The sequence below is a fragment of the Tinamus guttatus genome, unplaced genomic scaffold (genome assembly GCF_059628265.1).
Source record: "Tinamus guttatus ecotype Peru unplaced genomic scaffold, ASM5962826v1 Tinamus_guttatus_pri_ptg000202l, whole genome shotgun sequence".
Lineage (NCBI taxonomy): Eukaryota > Metazoa > Chordata > Aves > Tinamiformes > Tinamidae > Tinamus > Tinamus guttatus.
The window spans coordinates 835,569-860,295 of NW_028288736.1; the positions used below are offsets into that span (position 1 = coordinate 835,569).

The following is a 24,727-nucleotide window of genomic DNA, read 5'->3' on the forward strand; positions in this document are numbered from 1 at the left end:
AAATCGTTTTTATAATGCGTTAGGCCGCCTGAATGTACAGTGCAATACTGTTTGTTTTTGTAAATACAAGTCAGCATAGAGCTCTTCAAAAATAAAAGTTTCAGGCTGGTAACTATTTGGAAAACTGAGCTGGCAGCATGCATGAATTTTGCAACTTCATCCATTTATATTAAGCTAAATAGAGGGCTAAACAGAAGAATAAGAGACGCAGAATTTTTTGTCTTTTAAGCTACTTATTTGAATCCAGTCCTGGAGCGATAATGACTGGAAAGTGATTGTCGTGCCTTTTAGTGGAAATGAATTTATGGTCTGTCTAGTCTTTTTCCTAGCGAAAAAGTAATCATATAGAAATAAACAGGATGACAGTTAGAATTATAGTTTCAGCTGAGAGGGCAAGACATGAGTGAGTGCAGAGATTGAACTCTGCATCTGTATTGTATGTACATTTTACATGCTTGTGAACTGCTTTGCCTAGATTGTAACAAATTCCTATGATCTCAAATAGTCGTTTTTTAATAGTGGATACCTCAGAGTGAAATGCTCAAGCTTAAGGTCTGTCTTCACAAAAGCAATAGACATGCATGTTTTTCATTCCATTTGCGTTTACACTTTGAGTGCGAGTGTAAATATTTGGCTGAGCAAAGAATGTTAAATTAATGACTAATTAGATTTATACACCATAACTATACAGTTAGCATGAAAATTAACTTGAAAGAAAGCAAACAAGGAGATTGTATAATAACACATACTATTTGTGTCTTTATTAAACTGAAAACAGTTAATTCAAATGGTTCTAACAGCGACAAGCTGCATTTTTTTCTTAAACCTGTTAAGTTGCGCTAGTGGTTAATGTTACAAAAATAGTATCAGTAAAAATCTTGACGTAAAATCTTGTAGAGATCATACAAGTTAATACACGCATCCTTTTTTTTTTTCTTAAGTTTCCATCACCAGAGTGGGATACAGTGACTCCTGAAGCAAAAGACCTTATCAATAAAATGCTTACAATTAACCCAGCAAAACGTATCACAGCATCAGAAGCACTAAAGCATCCATGGATCTGCGTAAGTAATTTCCACTTATTCAGAAAATCATTTTATGGCCAAATCAATTTATAGTGTTCTTCAGCATCCAGTGAAGGTGTTCAGAGGATAACATTTGTCCTTACTCATGCTGTTCCTTTGTATCTATTTGTAGTAGGGATTTGTAAGGTTCCAGCCTGAGACAGAATTTAGCAGAAAGGGACTCCTTTTCCTTAACTTCATGATTCACTGATGCTATTAGGCTGTGATACTTTCTTGGTGGTACTGCAAATTCTCAGAGAAAGAAATGTACAGGAAAGTCATTTTAAGTTGCATGTGTGTGCATTATCATTTTCCTATAATCGTTACGATAAGCATGAAATTTAAAGACAGAAAATTAAGGGACGTGTTAGAAGTCAATTTGTGAGTAATAAAAGCTGCCATTCTATTATTGGATCCAGCACCACTTTCCAAGTCTCAGGTCATGCTACAGTTTGACTTTGCAGGTAGTCATGGCTGATACTTACAAAGTCATAGGGAGATTCCCAACTGTTTATTCATTCCAGTAGGCTGTGTTATCTTTGCCTTTAAAATTGCAATGCAAATCAATTCGGCTTACAGGGAAAGTGTAGATATAGCTGAGCATTCTCTGAGTTATTTCCTGCTGCTGTAGTTCACCTAATATATCTAATGCTAAAAAAGCTTCCTTCAACCATAACTGACTGTATTACTTCGTTTACCTGTATTCTATGTAACCCAAATCCTTCAGGAACACATTACACGAGAAGTACAAATTTTAAGAAGTCCTTAATTTGTTGATGTGAAGATTTTCCAAAAGTGTATGATCCTGTGTAAAGAGACAGTCACACAGAGTAGAAATTAAAGTCTTATGACTTGGACCATGTGTGTTATATACATGTTTTGCAGTGAATAATTTGCTAAATGTCTGGCTAAACATTAAAATAATTCTTTCTTCTTCCCTTAGCAACGTTCTACTGTTGCCTCCATGATGCACAGACAAGAGACAGTAGATTGCTTGAAGAAATTCAATGCAAGAAGAAAACTAAAGGTAAGAAAGAAAAACTGCAAAGATGAGTAAATAAGTTTGGAGAGAGAAAAAAGTGTTATGTTGGTTTCTGTTCCACCTCTAAAACAAATGACCTGAAAGGAATTTGGTCTTGAATATTACCGTCCTCTGAGCAAACAGATAAATGATCTGCCTTTAATCATGTGGATCTTAAATCTTTAACAAAGGTGATGAAAACGTAGCATGCAGAGTTAAGCTACAGTGCTAAGTATTATAAACATTGTGATGCTGGACTCAGTGTATCCTTTTCCAAATCTAGTTGCATTTTTAGTCTATTGTAAAGGAGTGTTTTAGAAAGGAATTTTTAATTATTATTGCACTGTTTTGTTGGTGAGATTAACAGCAATTAACTTAATTGATTAAAAATGAATAAAAATAATTGAAGGAAATAAATTCCTGAAGCTATTTCGTAGAATGTCCTTTGTTTCATTTTTATCAGCCAGGGCAGGATAGTTCTACAAATTTGGACATTTCTGATCAGCACAATGCAAACGAACTTCTGTTCCTACCTCAAAAAAAAAGACTCAAAGGACACAAATCAAGTCCATTTCATTTTCAGTTTCCAATTCAATAGCTGCTTGCTGTGCCTGTGAGTACTCAGGATTTGTTCCTAACATACTGACAGACAGTGACTATTTGATTTTATCAGGTTGCTAACAGGTGCATACTTAAGAGTACAGTTTATGCATTCACAGCATCATACGTGAGAGGTAATGCACAGAAAATGCTTTGTTTCAGGGTTAATTTAGCCATTTATGCAAGTTAAGTGTGTTTTCGTTTGTGTTGTGTTTGCATTGTGTTTGAGTTTTGCACAAGTGTAACGCTAATTTGAGAAAATGTATTTGTACACAGGGAGCCATTTTGACAACTATGCTGGCTACCAGAAATTTCTCAGGTATGTTCACGGAGCTCCAGACTCAGTGGCGTTGTTTTTTTAACATTGTTGATGAATAAGATCCAATTAGGGTTTGTACCATATAGAAGGACCTTCATTGTCAAGGAGTATGTCAATGTTGTTGTTTTTGTTGCAGAAACAAACAAGAAAATTAAACTATTTTGGCCAAACGGAACATTTTCTAGCTGACTTGGAAGTGTGGTCAAACAAAGTTTTAAAAGTTGTTTGTTTTTATATGACTGAAATCTCATTCCAGGATTTGATTGTGTTTTGTATTTAAAAAAGACATGTTCATTCTTTATTACTTTGCTAAGGAGCAAGAGAAATATTAAAATCAGTCCTTTATCCCTCTTTTCCAGTTTGAAATAACAAGGTGTTTCCTGCTTATGAAGTAATTTTCTAATGAGTGTATGGGGATTTTGGGTGTTTGTATCAAATACATTTTAATGGTGGATGTTGAAGGTCAAAATAACTGCTGTTACTATAGTTAGAATTGTCTTATATAACAGTATGGTGGAAATTATGATGCTATGTTAAATTTTTCATTTGCTTTTTAAGATTTTAAGGGAATAGTGAAAAGAACTAGCAAATTTAAAAGCTGTAATGTGCTCTCTGTGATGTAACTGCTGGAGTGTAATTGAAATTAATTTACAGATAAAAACGTAATAGTGCTTTGGGTACGTTTTGAATAATAATAAGCATTGAATTATTCAAAAGCAGTTAAAGAATTATGAATGAAAGAACAGCTTGTTCTATTTGCATAGTGTTTAAAATACACTTTCTGTGGTTAGGTTCCTACGTTAATATACCTGTTACACAGAAAACTACATGTAGAAAACTACAAGTAAATTATACTAGGTTTTTACTTAATTAATTGCTAGTACCTTTTCTTCATTTTAGTGGTGGTAACACTATAGGTTGCATATCTTGTAAAAATGAGTTATTTTAAAATATCAAACAGATAGATCATTTCTCATCACTATTCTTAACTGCCATAGCCTATATATGTAAGAGTGATTTTCAGCTTCTGTGAGGGAAAAATAGGCAAAGTCATTTTCAACCTTATTTCAGCATGAAAAGCAAACAGTTTTTGTAGACTTTGTTTTGCATTTTTGTCACTTACCATCTTTGTTTTTTACCATAATGACACATAATAATATTTTACTTTTCAAGTTATTTATTCATTATATTCATTGCAACGCATGCTTTTGAAGGTCATTTGTCCATAATAATGTCATTATAAAAGTGTTTTATTTTCCTTTTTCTTTCTTCCTTTTATGTGGAATGTATATTTCTTGTGAGGTAAGACCCTCAGCACGTGAAAGGAACATCTTTCCTTCTCTTCTGAATCAAAATTGCTGTTTGCCCTAAATTACACTAATTTCATCATGTTGTCACAAATGCCATTTCTTTTCAGTTTTCTTTCTGGCTTATTAGCACTGCATAGGTTTAATTTATAGCTGTTGCATGTAGTTGCAAAACTCTTTCATTGTGGGCTTAATTTAGAATATGCTAATAGCTTTACTACTGCAAATTCCTTAAATATTTGATCTGTATGCAGTATCTGTGCTCAGAGAAAGATGCATTAACATATTCTTAAAAATACATTCCAAGATAAAAACAAAATGGCAAAAGCAGTGGTGTAAGATGGATGTCCTCTTAAATAACATACTGCATAATAATCCATAGTAGAAACATTTCAAAGGGTATGCTGACAATGCCATAAATACAGTTCTTGTAGTTACTGCTTTTGGTACCCTCACTTGCCTTTTTTTTTTTTTTTTTCCCCTCCTTTTGTTAATGTTTCTTAAGTTTTGAAAAAAGCACAGAAATTATATACAAAAGTCTAGGGAAAGGACTTCATTTGTTACGAAAAGCAGCCTATAAGAATTACTTTACATTTTCCCATATTTTTGTGAGTTCTAACAGTATTAAACATGCTTTGAAAGGAATTTTTTTTTTGACTGTAGGTTTTAGATATGGTTCCCCCTCCTGTTCTTTCCATAAATTAATTTCAGAAGCTAATGAAGTTCCTGAAAATTTCTTTATTGTAAAGGGTAACAATGGCATTGGGTTGGAGGCCTCGCTGCCTCAGGTTTTGAAAGCACACATTACAACAGGAAGAGTCCTATCTCGAAAACTAGTATAAAGTAGTTCATTTTAAATGTAAATTTATGTTTTTTTCTTATGTAAAAATATGCAGTATTTCTATTACATAATACAAATATGTTTTTTAATACATGGGCCTTGTCACATTCTTAATAAGAGTTTTTCTGATGTCTATAAGTATTAAAATATATTTGGAGGCGTGATATGCGTTTGGTAAACTACAGACAAAACCTAACCTCATTTTCCAGTTTTAATGTCAACAGTACAATAATAGACATGAGCTATTTCTGTACAGTCTCTGGTGTGATCTTACATTTTCTACACTCCCCATCAAACCTAAAAGAGCACTTGATGCAGATATTGTTGGTGAACAAGCCACAAATACAGAAATGAGCTTCAAGTTTAAACCAGATAGTCACTAACTCAAGGAAAATGTGAATTAAATTATATCCCAAGAAACTCTCTCACTAGAACTCGCCTAATATGGTCCCTGACCAAAAAGTATTACCTCCCTTTCTTCCCATGTAATGTCTATAAGACTTTTTTTTGTTTGTTTGTTTTTTCATTATAAAAAGGCTCCACGTTCCCTGCTGCATCAGCTCATGTGCAGGATGCAGATCAGGATTGCCCCCATCTGTACGACACACACAACCTTCCTGCCCTTCTCAGGGCCAAGCTCAGCCCACCCAGCCACTCCACGTAGTAATTAATGCCGCAGGTATTGAAGAGAAACGGTGACCAGCACCTTCTCTTTGTGTAGGTGGGAGACGCTGAGCATGTGTGTGCACGAAGGCATGGCCTCTCTAGCCTGGAGTAGATTCGAAAGGCCCAGCTTGACACGTCCCTCTGAAACCTTAGCTTTTCTTACTTTCCCTAGTGACGGTGATGGTAAACAGAAACAAATGCTGGTAACCTGTCATCAGAAACAGCACTTAACACTTGGCATTCTGGTTTAAGCACTGCTAAGTATTGCCGGTGCAAGAAGAGGGAGGCTGAAATGTGTGATGTCCTCCTTTCCATTCCTCATTTCCCCCCTCCAAAATTCAGAAGTAGTTTGAACAGCATCAGGCTGGCAGGGCAGGAATACCTGTATGGATCAAGCTCCATGTCATATCTCTCTCCCCTTGGTTGCACCAGCTTTTTTAGCCTGGAACATTCCTCTGTCAAAGAGGCTTGCAAATTCTAAGTGAAGCTGTATATACACTGCTTACAGCTTAAAACTAAAATATATCTTCTAATGCAAAAGGTTCATAAGCAGCAAATAAAAATGCCAGGCTCATTTTAATAGTTCAGTATTCTTATGGGTTTTGGCAGCAGCTCAGCAAGCATTCACACTTGTGAATAGTTTATTTGAATTTGGTAGGTCTCCCAGCATGTATTTCAGCTGCAGATGTTTGCAAGTTCAGGGTTTTGGTTTGCCTGCTTGCATATTAACCTTCCAAATTTAGTAACTTGGACTAGTCTGACACAGTCTATGCGGTAGGTTTAAAGCCTAATATCTCTGTGATTCAAAATTGCAAAAAATCTTTCCCGTTAGATCAGACTGAAATTATAGACAAATGGAACACCTTTTTAAAAGAAAATTGACTAATCAGGGTGCAACACAGCTCAGAAAGTCAGAAAGGTTTTCTTCATTAGAAACTGAAGCACCATTCTTAATTATTAATCCCCTAAGAAGCACTCCCTGAAACAGAGCTTCCCTGGCAGATTGCTTTTCCCTTTGGATTTGCAACCTCCTTGTCCTTTTCTGTGAGGTGACTGATACCTTTGCTGTAGGAAATCCCCAAAGAACCCTTGCGCAAAAATGCTATTTTATAGTGAAGTTCACTTCTTGGTTAATAGAGTAGTCAGTCCGCCTCAGGTACCTTTCCCCATCAATTAGAGGTTGCTTACTTTTATGCCGCTCTTATACTGATGACAGCAGTAAGATAGGAGTAAGCTCTACCAGTAGGATATCAAAGTCCCTACCATCAAAATGGTACTGCTTCGTAGTTGTATTGTTATGCCTATCTACAGCTGTTAACATGCTTCAGTCTAGAAAATGAATGTATTCCATGCTGCTCTTCTACACCTGTCCTACTTCTCTTTCTTTTATTTATGGCATCCAATAGTTCCTAACAGCAAAGTTCTCAATGTATAATTATTGTCAGCTTTAATCAGTAGAAGAATGATATTATACTCTTCCGTATTTATAGTTTCTTAAATATTGTGAATATCTTGTTTCCTTTACTTAGAGCAACAAAGAGAGAAAAATAGAAGCTAAAAATGTGTGCAGCTTGAGGCAGTGGGGGGCTTGCTGTACAGCTGATTGACCTTGGGAGTAACTAGCTGGCACTGAAATTATTTCTTTCATTTTACAGCAGCTAAGAGTTTGCTGAAAAAGCCGGATGGAGTCAAGGTAGGTTAAATATATACTTAATATTTTCTAATTCACTATCTGTAACTTCTGTGGATATTTTTAGAACTTAATCAGCTTTTTTCTTTGTAGAATTTAGATGCTTCTTAATGTGTACTGGGCGTGTTAGGCAAAACTTAAATAAAAGAAATAGTTGAAAATAAGCATTTTAATAAGTGGAAAATAGAAAAGTACTGGAGAAGGAATGCCTTGCTTGCTATTTCAGTGAAAGATGGTTGTATAATTAATGACCCAGTGTTATTAATTAATGTAATTAACGTGATTAATTGGCTTATAAGTAGAAATGATGGTGGTGGGCATGTTAGCCTTTAAGGTTACCAGTACTTATCTGCAGCTTTATTGCCTCCATGTTTACCCTTGATTTTTCATTAGATTTCATGGAAGATCAAAAATTTGTTGGTAGGTTTGGCTCCACATGAGGTGTATTCTGCCAAATGTCCTTGGTACATTTGGCAGAACTCGAGGGGTTTAATATGTCAACAAATAAGTTTTTCCTGACTAATAAACCTTGCCTAAGAAGGGAACATTTTGGCAGCTTTCATACATAATTTAGAGTTCCTATTCTCATGTCACCAGATCCTGCAGGAGGAGAGATGCTTCACAAATGGCCATTCTGCATTAATACTTTGAAAAACAGCCAGAAAAAAAATACTCAGAAATGAAAAATCTTTTATTTCTTTTCTTGGAGGACTCCTGAAGACTAAAATAAGTGCCTCAAGCTTTCATTACATGATTTGAAAGAATTTCTTCTGTGCTCTATGTATTTTCTCAGGAGTGTGTCTTTGACCTGAAATTTAATTTTATATATAATCTTAATTTTTTACTCTTAACAAAACATTGTGTACTTAAATATCAGACTCATAGTATATTGTCCCTCTCACAAATATGTGTACATTCCCTATCAAAATATTCTTGAGACTGACTGAAAAAGAGGCGAGCACACTAGCATTTAAGTGCTTCTCACCGAAAAGTAACAGATGTCTTATGTGTATGGAGAAGCTGTTACAGGACCGTGTCTGTTATTTTTGTGGAAAACCCTTAACATCTTTCATCGTGGAATATTTAAATTGTATGTACTTCAACTGAATAGTTTTTCCTTTTTAAATATCATTCCTCCTACAGGTCTACAGTAGTATTAGTTATATCTTAATTTTGATTATAATACTGCAAACAATTGTTGCCAAAATTTTGCCTAAATTGCACTCACTGGGCTTTGATACTTTAGTTTACACGCATTGTATATATCTGTTGTTTTCCTGTGTAGTTATGTGGAGCAAAGAGAGTGAGTATACATCTGGGGAGGTCTGTTTTCCTCTTTTTTTTTATTGAGAAGCTATATATATTCTCCATAGCATTTTTTACCCCTTTCTACAGGTTAAACATTCTTAAAAAAAATACAACAACAACAACAAAAAAGGAAATATACTGTTCTCCATGCATTGCTACTTTAAATCCAACCAGTCATATTTTCTTCTTTTCCTTTCTCTCTGACTGGTCAATTCAGAAAAGGAAGTCCAGTTCGAGTGTTCAGATGATGGTGAGGATCTTTATCTGACAGATTTTTCCTCCTGTGAAACGTTCACACTTAGAAATCAAACAGTTGCATTTAGTTTTATTAATATACTGTTAGAAACTGCAAAATTTTCAAGTACAACCTTGTGAATTTAAGCCTGCAGTTGCTGTATATCATCCACAATGAATTGTTCTGCAGTTCTTTCGAGCAAGTTTCTGTTTCTTTAAACTGGGGACATGTAAATACAAAAAAAAAGTAGATGTAACCTGGTCCAATGCAGCTGTTCTTAGCAGATAAAAATAGTAACAATATAGTAATATTATAACAGCCTTTCATTAGCTTATAAAAATCTTTGTATATTAAAAGCTAATAATATTAATGTAATAAAGTGTAACCCAAACTACGTTGCTTTGCACAATGAAAGTGCGTAACTTTAATTGAGCAATTGCAGGTCAGGATGCAATGCCAAAAATGCACAGGAATCAGAAAAACTGCACAGCCTTCCATAATGTGCTTTCCTAGCACAGGGATTTGGCACCAGATGTCCCAACTGCCTGCCAGTCTGTCTAACTTCTCTCCCTCCTCTACTCCGTAGTTACACATTCAGTTGGCCTTGGTGCAGCTCATTGTATTCCTGTTTATTATGGCAACTCATTATATTCCTGTTTATTATGGCTTTGAACTGGAATTTGGAGGTATTCTTGAGGATCTGCTGAGATGTCCCAGCCAGCTTCTGTTGCTGCTGAAGATAAAGAGAAGGCACGTGTGTGTCTCCTTCCTTTGGCAAGCCCAATCCCCCTCAAAAAGTGACCAGGGATAGCCAGATTGGAGTAGGCATGTAGTTACCTGGGGAAACACTCTGCTCTCCTCTGGGTGCAGGTAGAATTTCAGAGTGTCAGCGGTAATGGTGTCCAGAGGAGGATCAGAGGACAGGTACAGCGGGGATGTTTCTAGTATCCCAAGCATGAATTATGCTTTAATTCTTCACTTACAAAAGTATTTTGTGGAAGGTTAGTCCTGAGGTACAGGTTTTGTTTCTTAAAATATTTTATAAGATACTGAAAAAACGATGCTACAGTCATGCCCAACTGCTTGGTGTGCTTGTGTGTTTATGTCCTGTACTACTATCAAACCGAAGAGTGTCTGTGGACAAGCAGTGCTGTAGTACAAAAGTTTTTCTTCTGTACAAGAAATAGATCACCACTTCAGTATAATTTACATTTAGATCAGTTGTCTCATATGAAAATATTTTATTCCTTTTGGAATAGTTTCCCTGTTCTGTTAAAATACATGTAAAACAGATAATCGTGTGTTCATATATATTAACGAAAAATCTCGTGTATGTGTTACATGAGGAAGAGAGAAAGTGTACAGGCTTATTGCTCTTTTCCTTCTAAGCCTCAAAGAGTTATATAGAAGAAATAACTTTGTTTTGAATTACATTATCTCTTTCTGCTGTTAGTGATGAATGCTGAATTCTTGATATGTTACTAATAAGTACTAATAAGTTTTGAATATATTTCGTGCAGTTTTCAGCAGTAGCTGTAATGGATATTGTTTATTTTTATAGGACTTTCACCAAGGGAGTATGGACCCAAGCCTGCTCTCCTTACTCAGGCAAAATTGGAGTTAAAATTTGATTAATCTGTTTTCATTATGTATTCAGCAACAAGCATTTTTTTGGCATATCACTTTATTTTTGGTATTAAGCTACTACTGAATGGAACTGTATGAAATCTGATGAAATCCTAATTTCCTTCCTCTTGTTTTTGCTGTGTGTGCATTTTTGTCTTTTTATTAGTTACTTTTTGTTGGTAGTGCCTTGATGGCTAAGCTGTCACTAAAACATGAACTTTTAGTTACATAAGTTGATATGTGATTTTTCTCTTGTGTTTGAAGATACATTATGCCATCAAATAGTGTTGTATGTGTGCTCTCTATTCCATAATTCTCCTATAGAATTTCCATTTATTGAAGCAGTAGTGTTTCTTTTTTTAAAGGTTTTTCCTGAGTAAGGACTTCAGGTTTTGTCAATCACACAGTTCCACAAGTATCTAAGCAAGTTAGTCGTTATATAAACACTTGTAATATTTTCATCTGACAGAGCTCCCTGTGAATGCATGCCAGTATGCACCAAGGATTTCTTCTCCTCCTCTGTTGAGCGCAGAGCCCTGCAACTTCTAGCTGAAGTTGCACTTGGAGTACATGGTTGTGAATAGATAAATTAAAATTATTTGGCAATAACAAGTCTAAGTTGGAGCATAAAATAAGCACTTAGAATTCAGTAAATCAGTCATACTTTCCCTTAATGACAAATTCTGTAGAAAAGCAGTATTAGAAAAACACAGTGTTAGAAAAACTCATTCTCCTGCTACAGATATAGGACTATTAACTTTGATTCTAAATCAAAGAAAAAATATTTTTATTCTGTTTGGGAAAATGGGTCCTATCATCAATAATACTGTTCTGAGATTATAGAATCATTGAGAAGCTATGAAGTCAGGTAGAAGTCAGGTGTTTCTTGAATAAAATAGCTCAGTTTGGTCCACTCTTCTAGAATTTTCCCTTTATGCCTTTGCATAAGTATTACTGAGGACATCATCATTTTCTAATTCGTTTTAGAAAGGCCTTTCTTTAGGAACTAAAAGTACCTTACAAGCTGGCTCAGAGGATTGCTAGAGTTTCTTTAGATGACATACTGAATTTTTTTACAAAAAATCAATTAATGAAAGAATTACGTATTTTTATTCTTTTGCCTTGTACATTTAATGTTAAGTACTGTGAATAGAAGGTTCAATATGTTGCTTTGCTATTTTTTTTTCCAAATTATATATCTATATACATCTTTGTATCTTGTTTTGGACTGCTGTTGTTCAAATCAAACATGACCAAAATGTTTGTGGAAAAAAAAATCAGATTTTCTATTTTTTTCTAACTGTTCTAATAATTCTCAAAGACTGAAATGACATTTTAAACTGTTTTTGCCTATGCTTTAATATTGCTTCCTACTGCATGTAAAAAGTAGTTTGGTATGTACCCGATATTCAATATTTTTCTACTTATGCCACGGTATTTATGAAAGCGAATTTTAAAAGTGAATTTAAAGAATCAGATACATTTAGGCTTACTGTTTCCATTTCCTTGAGATATACACTTGTATAAATAAAAAGCCAATCTTGTGAAGATATAGTACTGTGTTAAGCTCGGGAACTATCACGACTATCCACATGTGAAGATAAGCAGATATGCAGTGCTTTGTGAATTAAGACTGCAGACACTGCTGTGTGAACATGATACTTTCATGGTATGGTACCAAAATTGAAAGGCTGATACACAGTTATGGCAACATAGTTGAGATTGGAAAAATCACAGCTGACGGTTATTTTTGTCTAAAGTAACACCAAAAAGCTAAAGGGACACCAGTCTATTTTCAACAGCAGTCATATTTATGGAATTACATTCCAAGAAGTCAGTATAACTATAGATCTCTGAAGAGCTATGATGAATCAAATGCTATTTATGTCATAATTGGTAAAAAAAGTGTACCTGAGTGCAGTTATTCGATATTGGTAAGAAATTACAGTGGCAATTTAGGAATCTGTTTAAAACACATATTAATTTTATATTCTTCTCATATATATGCATATATATACATATATATATAAATATATATATATATATAGCGCTGCTTTCTAAAGGCTTTCCATTCTTTTAAGTGTCACAGCTGAAGTCATCTCTATCTTATATAGAACTTCCTAGACTGCATCTGAAAGCCTGTAGCTAGCATGTTTGGAGAAGTTACAGCTAGCTGTCAAAGCTATTGTTAGTGTTCCTTTCAAGTTCATAAGTTCATCTTTCTGTGATCCTTTTATTTCCATATCTATATCTATATATAGATATCTATATCTGTATATAGATGTTCTATACAGAGAGATATAGATACGGTGCCTACTGCGAGTTCTAAGGCTTGTCTGTTTCTATTTTCTGCATACCTACAGATAAACAACAAAACCAACGTGGTAACCAGCCCCAAGGAAAATATTCCTACCCCGGCGCTGGTATACCTGGACTCTTGCTTCTCATGCTATCTTGAAGTTTTTGACTGTTTTCTGTTCGTTCTTTCTCCCTCCCCTATTTTTTTCCGCCCCTTTTTCATGTGTTTACTTGGTTTGCTTTCTAAAAACAGGTTTGGGGAAAACACGTTTTGGTTTGAATTATGCTTTTCTTTTTTTGGACGAAGTCCATTGTTGAGCAGTGTGTTTATTAATAGAAAATGTTACATGGACGCTGGATGCAGTAGAGTCATGGTAGTTGTATCTGTAGTTGAATTTTTTGCATGCTGTTCCAGAAAGTGAGTAGAATGCGCTTTATGTTGCTCTTAGCTGTTTGCGTGGTGATTGTTTCAGTCTTTTCAGTGCTAACTTTTTGAGAAAAAAAAAAAAGGATTATTGCCAAGCAACAATAACATAGACCTTATTCAGATTTTTATTCAATATTCTATAAAACGCAACAGGACTTTGCAAGTCTTTGCATACTGGGATCAAGAGGCATCTAAACATAAAGCTTTTTGGTGGTTTCTCTTGTACTTAAATCTATAGGAGACATTATCCACTATTAAGAAACTGCAAGGAACATATTACTAATCGGAGGACTATTCATTAATATTTGTATCACAATTTTGTTTCTGTTAGTAACTCAAATTTATTAGGCATACATTTGCCACAGGGCTTAAAAAATGTGGATATTAGCACGTAAATATCTGATTTCATGAAGTTTTCCATATGATGGATGCTTTGAAAACATACATGCACACATGCCTCAGGAGAGATTCTTTGCGCTTTATGAGCAACTCCCAATGAGGAATACATTCCTACGTAATACCCAAGGACTATTTTACAGGTTTATGCAAGAGCACATGGCAGTCAGTTCCCAGACCATATATGATAGTTTATGCTGAAAGGCCGAAATTATGCTGGCTACCTACTATTTCTATTTACCTGCCTTTTTTTTTTTTTTTTTTTCCTTCTGTCTTCTAAGGAAAACAGATTTGGGGAAATTGCATTATGAAATGACACAAAGACTTCCCACTTATTCTCTGCTGCCCTGCCAAGACAGAAATTAATAATAATGCACCTATTTTTTCCTGAGTCCGTATCTATCCATCTGTTTTTTTATTTGATCATTTTTATCTTAATGCTAACGTTGATAACCATGTTTAAAGGAAAAAGGTGGTGGTTTATCACCTTAGTAGCTCAGATAGGAAAATGAGCAAAGCATTTGGCATGAGACCTTACCAAAAAAGAAAGGAGCCTCTTCAGGTTTTCAGAGCTTCAAAGCCCTGTATATGTATGTGATCATGAATAAGGTCTTTGCATGCTGCTGGATTGAGAGAGATGATCTGTTTTTGCTGGCTTGCTGGTTGAGGAAAACTTTTATCAGAAATACCCAGTTTCATCTGCTGGCAACAGTTAACATTTGTTTTAGCATTTGTGAGCTGGCTCTTCTTGCACGCCCTCACAGTAACAAAAATGCGTTTACCAATGAGAATTGTTTTTCTCTCTATTTTGTTCTTGCTCAGGAGCCCCAAACTACAGTAATCCACAACCCTGATGGAAATAAGGTATTCAGAAAGAACTGATTCCATCTTGCTTTTCCAAACCACGCCTTTCATCCACTATGGTAGAGCAGAGCAGGGCCATTCCAGGCGTTTGCGAAGGACACACTCGTTGCTGTGTTTGTCACCCGCGGTGTCCCCTGCGTTCTGTTCCTGCTGCGCGCGCTCTGTGCCCACGGAGCGCCCAAAGCCCTCGCGGGGAGCGGTCGCAGTTGCCGGTGTGCAGTACCCTGTGCAGCCAAGCACGGCAGTGGGGGCTCCTTCTGGTTTCAGACAAACATTTCTCCAATTTAACTAAAGCAGAGGAATGCTGTTTGCAGAGCTCGGTGAGATTCTGGAGTTGTCACCTCAGATAAAGACATACCTTCAGAAAGCTCACCCCATCTGCTGTTTCTCAGCGTGCTCGTACACCATGCTGTGACCTGTCTTTTGTAACATCATTGAGCAGTTTCAAAAAAAAAATCAACCTTTCAAGTGATGAGGAACTTTTTTGATTTTTATACATTTTTCATGCTGTTTTCTTTTATCTCCTGTGTATTGTGGTGTTTGTGTTTGGCAGCTGATTCCTAAAACATGTGTTTGTTTTATTTTTTCATGCATGGACTTGAAAAGGGCCAGGAAATACCATCATTTCCATATAACACATGCTCCTAGGTTTCCTGCAAAGAATTTCTCTTCTGAAAAAAAAATTTGCTGTTTGCAGTATTCACTTTGAGAAAATTGCCTAGCATTTAGCTAGTCTAATTCCCTGTGATTATTTTATATGTAAAGGATTGAATCCGAGTGAAAAAAAAAATGCATGCAGACATTCCTCAAGCATGGAAGAAGTGATCGTGTATCGTGTGCTTGCATATTCCGTTTGTGTATGTATCCCGCATTTGTAGAATTTCATGTTTTCATCTTGCTACCTTTTCAGCTCCCGAAGTTTTTACGCCCAGGCAACAGCGTGTGTTTAAATTCTAGTCTAATCTTTATCACTAAAGCTACTAAAGACCGCCCTGTCAAAACCCCAAATAAAATATTGGCATGACTACATCTACTTGACATTATTATGTAATTATTAGCAATCCGGATATTTTATGTCCCAAGAGGTCCTAGTAGACACGTAAACTACTCAGAGTGGAGAGTTGCTCCTAAATTTCTTGGTCTGAAAAACTGAGTGTTAAACTATGGCAACTGGAGTGGATGCTTCAGTATTACAGGCAACATCTGCTGTGAGAGCTTGTGCATGGTGTTCCCCGCTTGTGTGTGTGTGGAGTTTCCATTTCCTTATAAGTACTCTAACATATATAACTGATAGCGCATGATGCGTCCGTGTAGAGTGAAACGTCTAACACCAGCCAGTATAGGAGAAGCATGATGACTTGTTTCATTTGTGTATGGACTGATTCATGTAGTTTTATTTGTGGATGCACATACATTTTGGTTTTTAAGATCCGAGCAATGTGTTAACAGTTTTGAACATTCACTTGACACAGTAAGGAACACTGTCAAATTTTTTTGTTATTATTTGATCGTATACTTTCTAGGAAGTGAAAACAATACCACTTCTATCTTCCATCTCCCAGATAAAAAGAATCCACATAATGCTTTTTGCTGTTGGGCTGTGACTTAAAAAAGATGTTACTTTTCAAAAAAAAAAAAAAAGGAACAGATGGAAAAACGAGCTTAAAAACTATCAGGCTTTTTAAAAATGTGTGCCTATTAGGTTTGACAGTGTTCTTTTTGAATTTATTCCTAACATTTCATGTTTCCGGTAATTCATGAAAGACTGAAAAATGGTGTTCTTGCCTTTTTAACAGTGAGGTGGTTTAAATATAACTGTCTGATAGACAAGTCATTCCTCTGAGTGGGTAGGCGCTTGAACATTAGTTCTGCGAAGATACATTAGTATATTGAAGTTGTCCTCATTTTTATACTGTTTTGTGATAAAAATTTGAAGGAGATGGAGAATTGATAAATTTATGACATAAAAATTTGTATCCGATTTTCTTAAGATCTCTGGGAGCCTTTCTATTTGTTTTAATATATATTGTACGAAAGCTTAAGAGCAAAAAAAAAAAAAAAAATCCTGCCTGCAAGTTATAGTGTTCAGAAGTCTGCATATTTAAAAATCGGAAGGGAATGACTTATTTTACGCAGTTGGTTAATCACTAAGCTTAAAATGGCAAGCTCTTCTCCCTGCCTGACGTAATTCATATAACATTTCAGATGAACTTTGTTGGATAGATGTTAAAGAAAAAAATTGCTTTATGCTCCTGTGAAATCAAATCATTAGACAACAGGAAATGTATTTACATTCCCCTTTGAAATGGATGGGAATGTTTGACGTTGGTTTCAGGTGGGAACGTCTCAATATGTGACCATTTGTTTGTGAATTACATCCCACTGCTTAAGGCTTTGCATGATCTCCATAACTAACTGTACTTTTCATAGGAACACAAATAAGACTTGGCATGTTTTATATATTCTACTTACACTTGCTTCTTAACAGGAATCAACAGAGAGTTCCAATACAACCATTGAAGATGAAGATGTGAAAGGTATGATTTTTAAGCTTGAAAGATTTGGAAAAGCAATAATATAGATTATTTGAATTGATTTCATTAGGTCATTAAAAAGATAAACTCCTAATAAAGCTTAAAGGAGAATGTTTTTTTCCCCCTATTTTTAATTAAATTATTTTTACACAGATTTAACGCTGAGTTTTCGTTTAGCAAAATGCGATTTTCTTTCCTTTTTTTTTTTTTTTTTTTTTTTGAATGAGGAATAGAAATATAAAGTTACTGCTTGTTACTTAAAATGTTGGTAATCTGAGGTCACCGTTTTAATTTTTATTCTGTTCAGATGCCAGTGTTTCTTTGTGTTTTTCTTTTGTTTTGGCAATACTGGTATTTCAGTTGTTTTTTATTTTTCAAAAAAAACTAAAAACAATGATTATTCTATAAAATCAGTTCTGTGACCTCATAGGTATTGTTTTTATTTCCTCTTTTTTTCTTCAGATATTACACTGTGATGCTATTCATACTTATTTTAATAAGATTTTATTTTAAAAACTATATAATGAATGATTGATCCACAGGAAAACTGTTTTTTAGCATCAAAGTGCAATGTTATATACATTTAAAACACGAGTCAGAGATGATAGTAAAAGAAAAAATAAATAGGGAGTAAGAGATAGAAGGCAGGAATTCTCAGTTAACTGTTGTAGTATAAGGTGTGCTTTATGTTGTAAGTGATAGAGTGCCAGTAGGAGTCATGGTTACTGTGCGTGTTAGCACAATCATGCAGAGGTTTGAACCTGCTGGAGACCTTCGGCTTGCTGCAAAAGAGTATGGGAATATTTTAGAATTTAGAAGAGGTTCAAACAAGGTAATTTCAATTGTATTAAAAGTATATATATACAGTGTTTTATTTCTAGTTGGTAGACCAGGTAGTATCTGTGTTTGATAAAAATTTAAATCTTGCCAGTATAATGAACTGACATGCGTCCTGACTTAGTAGTCACTGGCATTTCCTAATCAAGCATTTCACAAAAAATTCAAGATAGCCTGATTTCTTTAATGAGACACCTAGTGTCTCATTATCTGGAGTCTGGAAGTCCAGATGAGCATCATTAACCTGGCAGTCTTGTGTGTGCTTCCTGTCCTGAGCAAATAGTTTATGTGGTTAATGAGGAAACAAAACATTTGCACACACAAATGTGTGTGTGCAAGGGCTCACATAGCTTATTTGTTATTCCCTGAGCTTGTTTTTATATTTAATCTGTTATGATTTTAGCAGAATCAATAGCAAAGAGGAAATCTAAAATATTTGGCATAATCTTGAAACTTCAGAAGGCTGTTCTGTTCCTGCTTATGTGGTGAATCAGCCGGTCAGGAATGGCAACGTGATTATGCAAGCTAATCGCAGCCCTGTGTCTCATAAGGGAATAGCAAAATAAATATAAGATTCCTATCTCTTATGCAAATATTCCTCTATTATCCAAATTTTAATTAATTACTTACGAGTTCATTTCCTCCTCCTTCCTACACAGTTAAAAAATATTATAGTGAATATATGCTTACTGTTCCCTTCCAGTAATGAGGAAAACTTGGGGGCAGAAGGAACGAGTTTATATTTGGGACAAAATCAGTTGTTGAATTTTTTTTTTATATATATATATAACTGAGGTTTACTGAACAAATGCAAAACCAACATACAAAGCTGCAGGTACATTTTGGAGAAATGTCTAAAGCCATCTTTTCTGTCAGTTTGTGTTGTGTAAGATATTTATAAACTTTCATCCACAAAATAAGGAACGTGAGTTATTGAAGACAGAAATTGACTGTGGTTTGGGTAGTTGTAACATGCCATTCATTAAAAGTGGAATAAATTAAAATGTGCTTAGAATAATAAAACAATATAAAAGATCCATTATTTTTTGGACACTGATGGTTTTTCATTAGATATCTTTAAGACTATGCAGCTTTTAGAAAGTGACGGCAATTCTGTTACAATTGCACAAGAACAAAATCAAGAGTTTGTCGTTTCTGTGTACTCCTGTATACAAATAGTTGGTATTAATAATACAGGAAACTAGATGCTGAAAATCATGTTTTTGTCTAATGGTCTGTCAACTTCACTGAGCAGCCTGTTAGTTGTTGGGAAAAATGGACTCAAAATGTGTGTATAGAAGTACTGCATACACTTTTTTTATATGGACCAACAAGGTTTTATTCACTTTCATTTTTGGCTGACCAATGGCCAAAAGTACAGTAAGATAAGCAAGGCAAAAATTCGTAAAATTAGTAATCTGTACAGGAATAAATTTTTCTCGCTGTTTACGTTTTATAACTTCATTTAGTGTCTTACTGTTCATCCTCACAAAGAAGAGGCTTTTTCTTGCTCCAATCACGCTAATATGATTATTAGTCAAGTAGAGTATTAGTAACAAATGGAAGCTAAGATATCCTTTTTTTGTAGACTTTAGAGCAGAATATATGTTTCCTTTTGAAAGTAAATTAAATTTTGAAATCAAAACACAGGAAGTTCCATTTCTGTGTGAGGAAGAACTTCTTTCCTGTGGTGGTGGCAGAGCACTGGAACAGGCTGCCCAGAGAGGTTGTGGAGTCTCCTTCTCTGGAGAACTTCCAAACCCACCTGGACATGACCCTGTGCCACGTGCTCTAGGTGTCCCTGCTGGAGCAGGGGGGTTGGACTAGATGATCTCTAGGGGTCCCTTCCAACCTCAACCGTTCTGTGATTCTGTAAAATTTTCAGTAGATACAAAGGGAAGAATTCACTGGAGACATTGTTTAACATGGATGTATGCAATTCTACTGAATGATCCAAAAAAAAAAAAAAAAAAAAAAAACCTGACTTTCACTTGTCCAATTCCTTTTACAATAGTTGAAGTTTTTACTTATTTCTGCTTTAGTCACAGCAAAAAGAATGGCTACAGAGGAAATAAAAATGCAATAGTTAACTCTGCTTTTGGCATAGGTCAAACACTTTCTTGGCAGTACTTCTATTGTATAAATAATGAAGGCCTGTTTTAAAACTATATTTCTCGGCTACCTTTCTATTTGCTCAATTTACTTGGGAAAAAAGTACATTACTGTTTACCGTCAAATCCAGGTTGATTGTTAGAAGGCTGATGTGCACTTGTAGCATTGTCACGACCATTGAGATACTGATACATCATTTTATGAATTGGTTGTTTAGATTTATATCACTTATATTTATTTTATCATGTAAAAGTATTGTCAGAGTGGTGTCAGGAAATCATTTGTTAGCAGTATTGCTTCTGTAAAAAAAAAAAAAAAAAAAAAAAAAGGAACACAACACCATCATGTGGCTCCCTGACCATCATTAGTGTTGAAAATAAATCAGATACCATTTTCATTGAAAAAATCACAGGCATATCATGTCATTTTGCATGCCTTTTTTCAAAGTACTTTGAGATTTGAAAATGCAGATTATTTGGCATTATCTTTACCAGTATTGGGTATCCTGAAGTCTGCTTTGATAAACATCTTGTTTTTATAATCCCCATGAAGAGTCCGTGAAAATTCTTGAAGCTTGAGAAAATTTTGACGAACCCTAGTCGCTTGGTAGCAGCTGTGAAGGAGCTAGAAGGATGCAGTGTGCTGAAAACGTGGACTTTGTCGTGCTTTATGTGAGATTCCTGGGGCATTTGTCTCATGGCATCTTAGCTCAGGCTTACACACCAGTGGTAGTCTTGTTTCTTGTTTCTGCCACGATTCTTGGTGCTGCATTTGGAAATACTGAGGAACTCGGCTGGCGTGCAGGCTGGTGTCTGCAATCTACACTGCAATAACCAGTGGAAAGAAGGTTTTCCAGGTTTGTTCCCTCATTGCCTGTCTCACACCATGCACTGCTAGCAACAGTGCAGCTGCAAATTATGATTTCTCTTGCTGTGTGAGCTGCTGTTAGCTCTAATGAAGTCATTGGTGTTGTACTTTGTTCTCCAGGTTTCTGTGAATCATTTCACCTCCATTTCAACAAATTCTTGGGTACATTAACAGTCAATATCATCTAACTTTAAATAACAGCCTCATGATAATTGTTTGAGTTAATGGAAAGTAATGGCTTGGAGAACAATTGCAGCTATCTGCAGCTGATATAAAGAAAAATGCAGTGTAATTTACTGTTATTCATAATACCTTTTGTTTCCTCCTTCAAACCATTATATGTGGTTTTGCAACTAATCTCCTTAAATGAATAATTTAATTATAGGGCCTCTGCACAATGATATTACACCATCTTATAACCGTAAAGCTTTTATCTCTTAGGTCTTGTTTGAAGCATTGCACATAAAATTATATCTCAGGCATACAATTATTAAAAAAAAACAATGCAAATGTTTTGCCTAATACTTCTGTTTAATTCCATAATATCACAATTAAGAGAATATTAAATGACCATTATGTACTTTATTCCTAAAACGGATTTTTTTTTTTTAAATCACAAGTCTAAGCCAAAGGAGATATTCATCATATTCTTCTTTCTGCTGAAGCTTAGTGACAGATGTGAAATGTTTGATAGACAAAGTTTCTGCTATTTGTAGGTTCCTGATCCTTCACTGCTTAATGCTAGGAAGGGCAGAAAGCATGTGAACCAGGAAGATGGGCTAAGGCTGCAGTGGGAATGTTACCTGATACATTTTTTGGAGACTACCTGAGGGGGACGTGACAGATGTTAACCGTGCTTGTAGTAAAGGAAGTGGGAGACATTGTGCTGCTGTTCTTCACCAGCACTGGCAGGGAGGTGGGGAAACTTTCTCCAAACTATGAATGATAATTTGAACATCATGTTAAAATCTTATACTGATGCCCAGCACTTGGCATGGACCGCTGCCGTGTTCATCCGGTGCTGGGTGCACGCTTTATTCCAATGAGTAGGAAGTTCGTTTTCTGTTTATTTAAATACCAATATCATCTCCCTGTCATTAATTGCCTGTGATCTTGCCTGTTTTCACTTCTTAATATTCTTCTCATGCTTCTGTCTTTCTACCTGAGGCTGTTTTATTGTGAGTTAAAGCCAGCACTACTTCAAGGGTCTATTTTCTAGAATGATTTAGCAGTTGTGCAACTCTGACAGCTCTTATAAGTTTTAGCTTTACACTTTAACAGGGCACCTCAGGAAATTTATTTTCCTTCCATACTAAACTTGGCTTAGATTTTCCAGGCTAAGGGTGAAAAATCTTTTTCCTTTTTAAGGTTCAGGTACTGGTTACAGCTGGAGATAATAAACTGATTGGAAGGAATGAGTCTCTGAGGTAGTAGAGGGAATATTCTCCGATTACCTACAATCTATATTTACACTTATGCTCAAAAAAATACTTTGAGCTGTGAAAGAAATGTTCCCCAGATGTCCCCAGGTAGTAAAGGACCTTCAATATTTCTCTTCTTTTTCTCCAGAGCATGGGGTGTAATTCATCTGCTTGGAATATTCTGTGTCCTGTTGATATGTGGGTCACTCTTGCTCCTTTTTTTTTTTTTTCTGGTTTAGTTTGGGTTGGGAAAATGGCAAACGTTTGAACTTATGAAAAATCTCTGGATTTATCCTATATATGGGTAGAACTTAGTAACCGATAATTTCTCTGAGGACTTTTTCTACAGTATTGTGACACTGTAGGGTTTGTGTCTTCTAGAATTGGAGAAGCATGTGATATCACACAGATAGAGACTTCCTCCCCCCTATAAAGATGGGAAAGGGAGATGCCACTCTGTAAAAAGTAAAATTAATGTTTTATGGGACTGCAGTGTGACCCATGCCTCACAGAGAACGGCTCTTCTCTACTAGGGTACGTGGTCTGTGCACTTCATTCTTCCTGCTGTTACTCCAGTGTTGTGCGTGAGCTGCACAAACGGGCATGTGGTGCCTTCCTTTGTACACTGTACACTACCAGCCCCCCACACACACACTTAAAACATTTATATTTGCATTAAGTGGTTTTCTGATTTCAACTTTTTAGAAGCTGCATTAAAATTGTGTGCGCTGGGTGAATCTCTGTGTGATATATATCCAGGACAGTGGTGTTTTTGTGTGCCCTCAGAGAGGGTTTGTGCATATGCATGTCTACATAAGGTATTGAAAATGATTAATAAATGTGCAGTTTAATTAAAAAACAACAGCCTCTAATCAGCTATTGCAAATGTTTCTTTAGGAACAGATTATTATGTCTAATGATCTTGTTAGGGAAAGCATACATTATTTTCCTTTCGCATCAGGACCTCACCTATATTTTGTGTTTGAAGGCAGATGTTAATTTGAAGATCATTTAGTGCATCTCATGTGGAAGTTTCTTTTCAAGAAGATGTCGCAAGTCTTAGTTTCTCTATCTGTCTCTTGCGTAGTGTGTATCTGCATCTTTTAGAAATCGATTGCACCGGTTTAGAATTTTGGAATTTTATTTTACTAAGAGCTTTACTTGGCAAACAGTGATAAGCTTTAAGAATTTGAAGAGTTGGTTGATGCAAGATCTTGAGTCTGAAATTATTTGAAGCCATAGTTCAGGTCCCTGGCTCACAAAAGTTTCTGGTGCTAACCTATGAACATGCTGTCTGCAGTTCATCATTCCTAAATTAAAGGCTTAGAGTAGAAAGAAAAAGCATACTTAAAAAATGGACCGTAGTAAACACCATCTTTCAGGATTTCTTATGGGGTTTCTCCTTCCTGTAGTAATGGCTACAGTGAGACTGGAGCTCTGACAGTATGTCTTTGTTATAAGATGGATGTGTTTTTTGTTTTTTCAGTAATGTTGTAGGATACAATCATTATTTTTGCTAGCAAACACGCACAAACCTTTACCATGTTGAGTTGTTGAGTTCATTGTGGTCAGTAAATCTAGATCTCTTGTGGTATTATTCTGCCCCTTGAGTTGAACTCATGTAAAAAATGCTAAGAGTGATGATTCCCTATAGGCAAAATTGCTGAGCTGAAGAACACTTAAAGAACAGATAAATTCTGACTAATTTGTGCTGCTTAATAGATCTGTGAAGTTTGAAATGGTTAAAATGTTAACCATTCGGGAGGCATCTATATTCACATATTTTGCCAATTTATTTCATTGTTGTTTAAAAAAAGCATAAACTAATTTCAATTCATTAGTTTGGAATATATTTTCCTAAGGAAAAACTTCCCAAGATTTTTTTTCAAAATCTGGCATATCTCAATACTGGATAAGAGAGGTAAATCTGCACTGGCATCTGAACAGAGTCGTTAACAGCTACCCTCTTTGCCATTTTTCCTTCCAAAAAGGCCACAGTTCCTTCCAAGACTATATCATTAACATTGCTTGTGTGTTCAAATTTTTTGTCAATTCTTACTGTTTTTAATTAAATATCTTTTTTTTTTGGCCTTCTCTTTTTCTTTCCTCATCTCTTCTTGACCCTCCCACAGCTCTCACAAAGGAGGGTGACATGGAGAGGTTATGTTCCACCAACCACTCCTCCTCTTCCATTGCTTCTTCATCTTACTGGTCACCACCCTTGCTGTGCCCCAGCGGCCGCTCCTGCTGCCAGTGCCTCCTGCGGATTCTGATCACCCTCTACCTCTTCATCT

General features: G+C 35.6%; 1 protein-coding gene across 19 annotated transcripts in view; it reads left to right on the plus strand.

Annotated features, from left to right (window-relative positions):
- The window catches only part of CAMK2D (calcium/calmodulin dependent protein kinase II delta), a 137,832-nt gene that overhangs the window by 101,102 nt on the left and 12,003 nt on the right, over nt 1-24,727 (plus strand). For 5 of the 19 annotated variants that reach the window (XM_088523995.1, XM_088523997.1, XM_088523996.1 and 2 more), the window contains exons 10-17: nt 942-1,064; nt 2,008-2,091; nt 2,962-3,004; nt 7,474-7,511; nt 9,034-9,066; nt 13,041-13,100; nt 14,621-14,662; nt 17,151-17,199. In XM_088523995.1, the coding sequence (XP_088380121.1) occupies nt 942-1,064; nt 2,008-2,091; nt 2,962-3,004; nt 7,474-7,511; nt 9,034-9,066; nt 13,041-13,100; nt 14,621-14,662; nt 17,151-17,199 (472 nt within the window). The remainder of the gene's footprint in view (nt 1-941; nt 1,065-2,007; nt 2,092-2,961; nt 3,005-7,473; nt 7,512-9,033; nt 9,067-13,040; nt 13,101-14,620; nt 14,663-17,150; nt 17,200-24,727) is intronic. The other 14 variants (XM_088524001.1, XM_088524002.1, XM_088524009.1 and 11 more) reach the window with 5 other exon arrangements.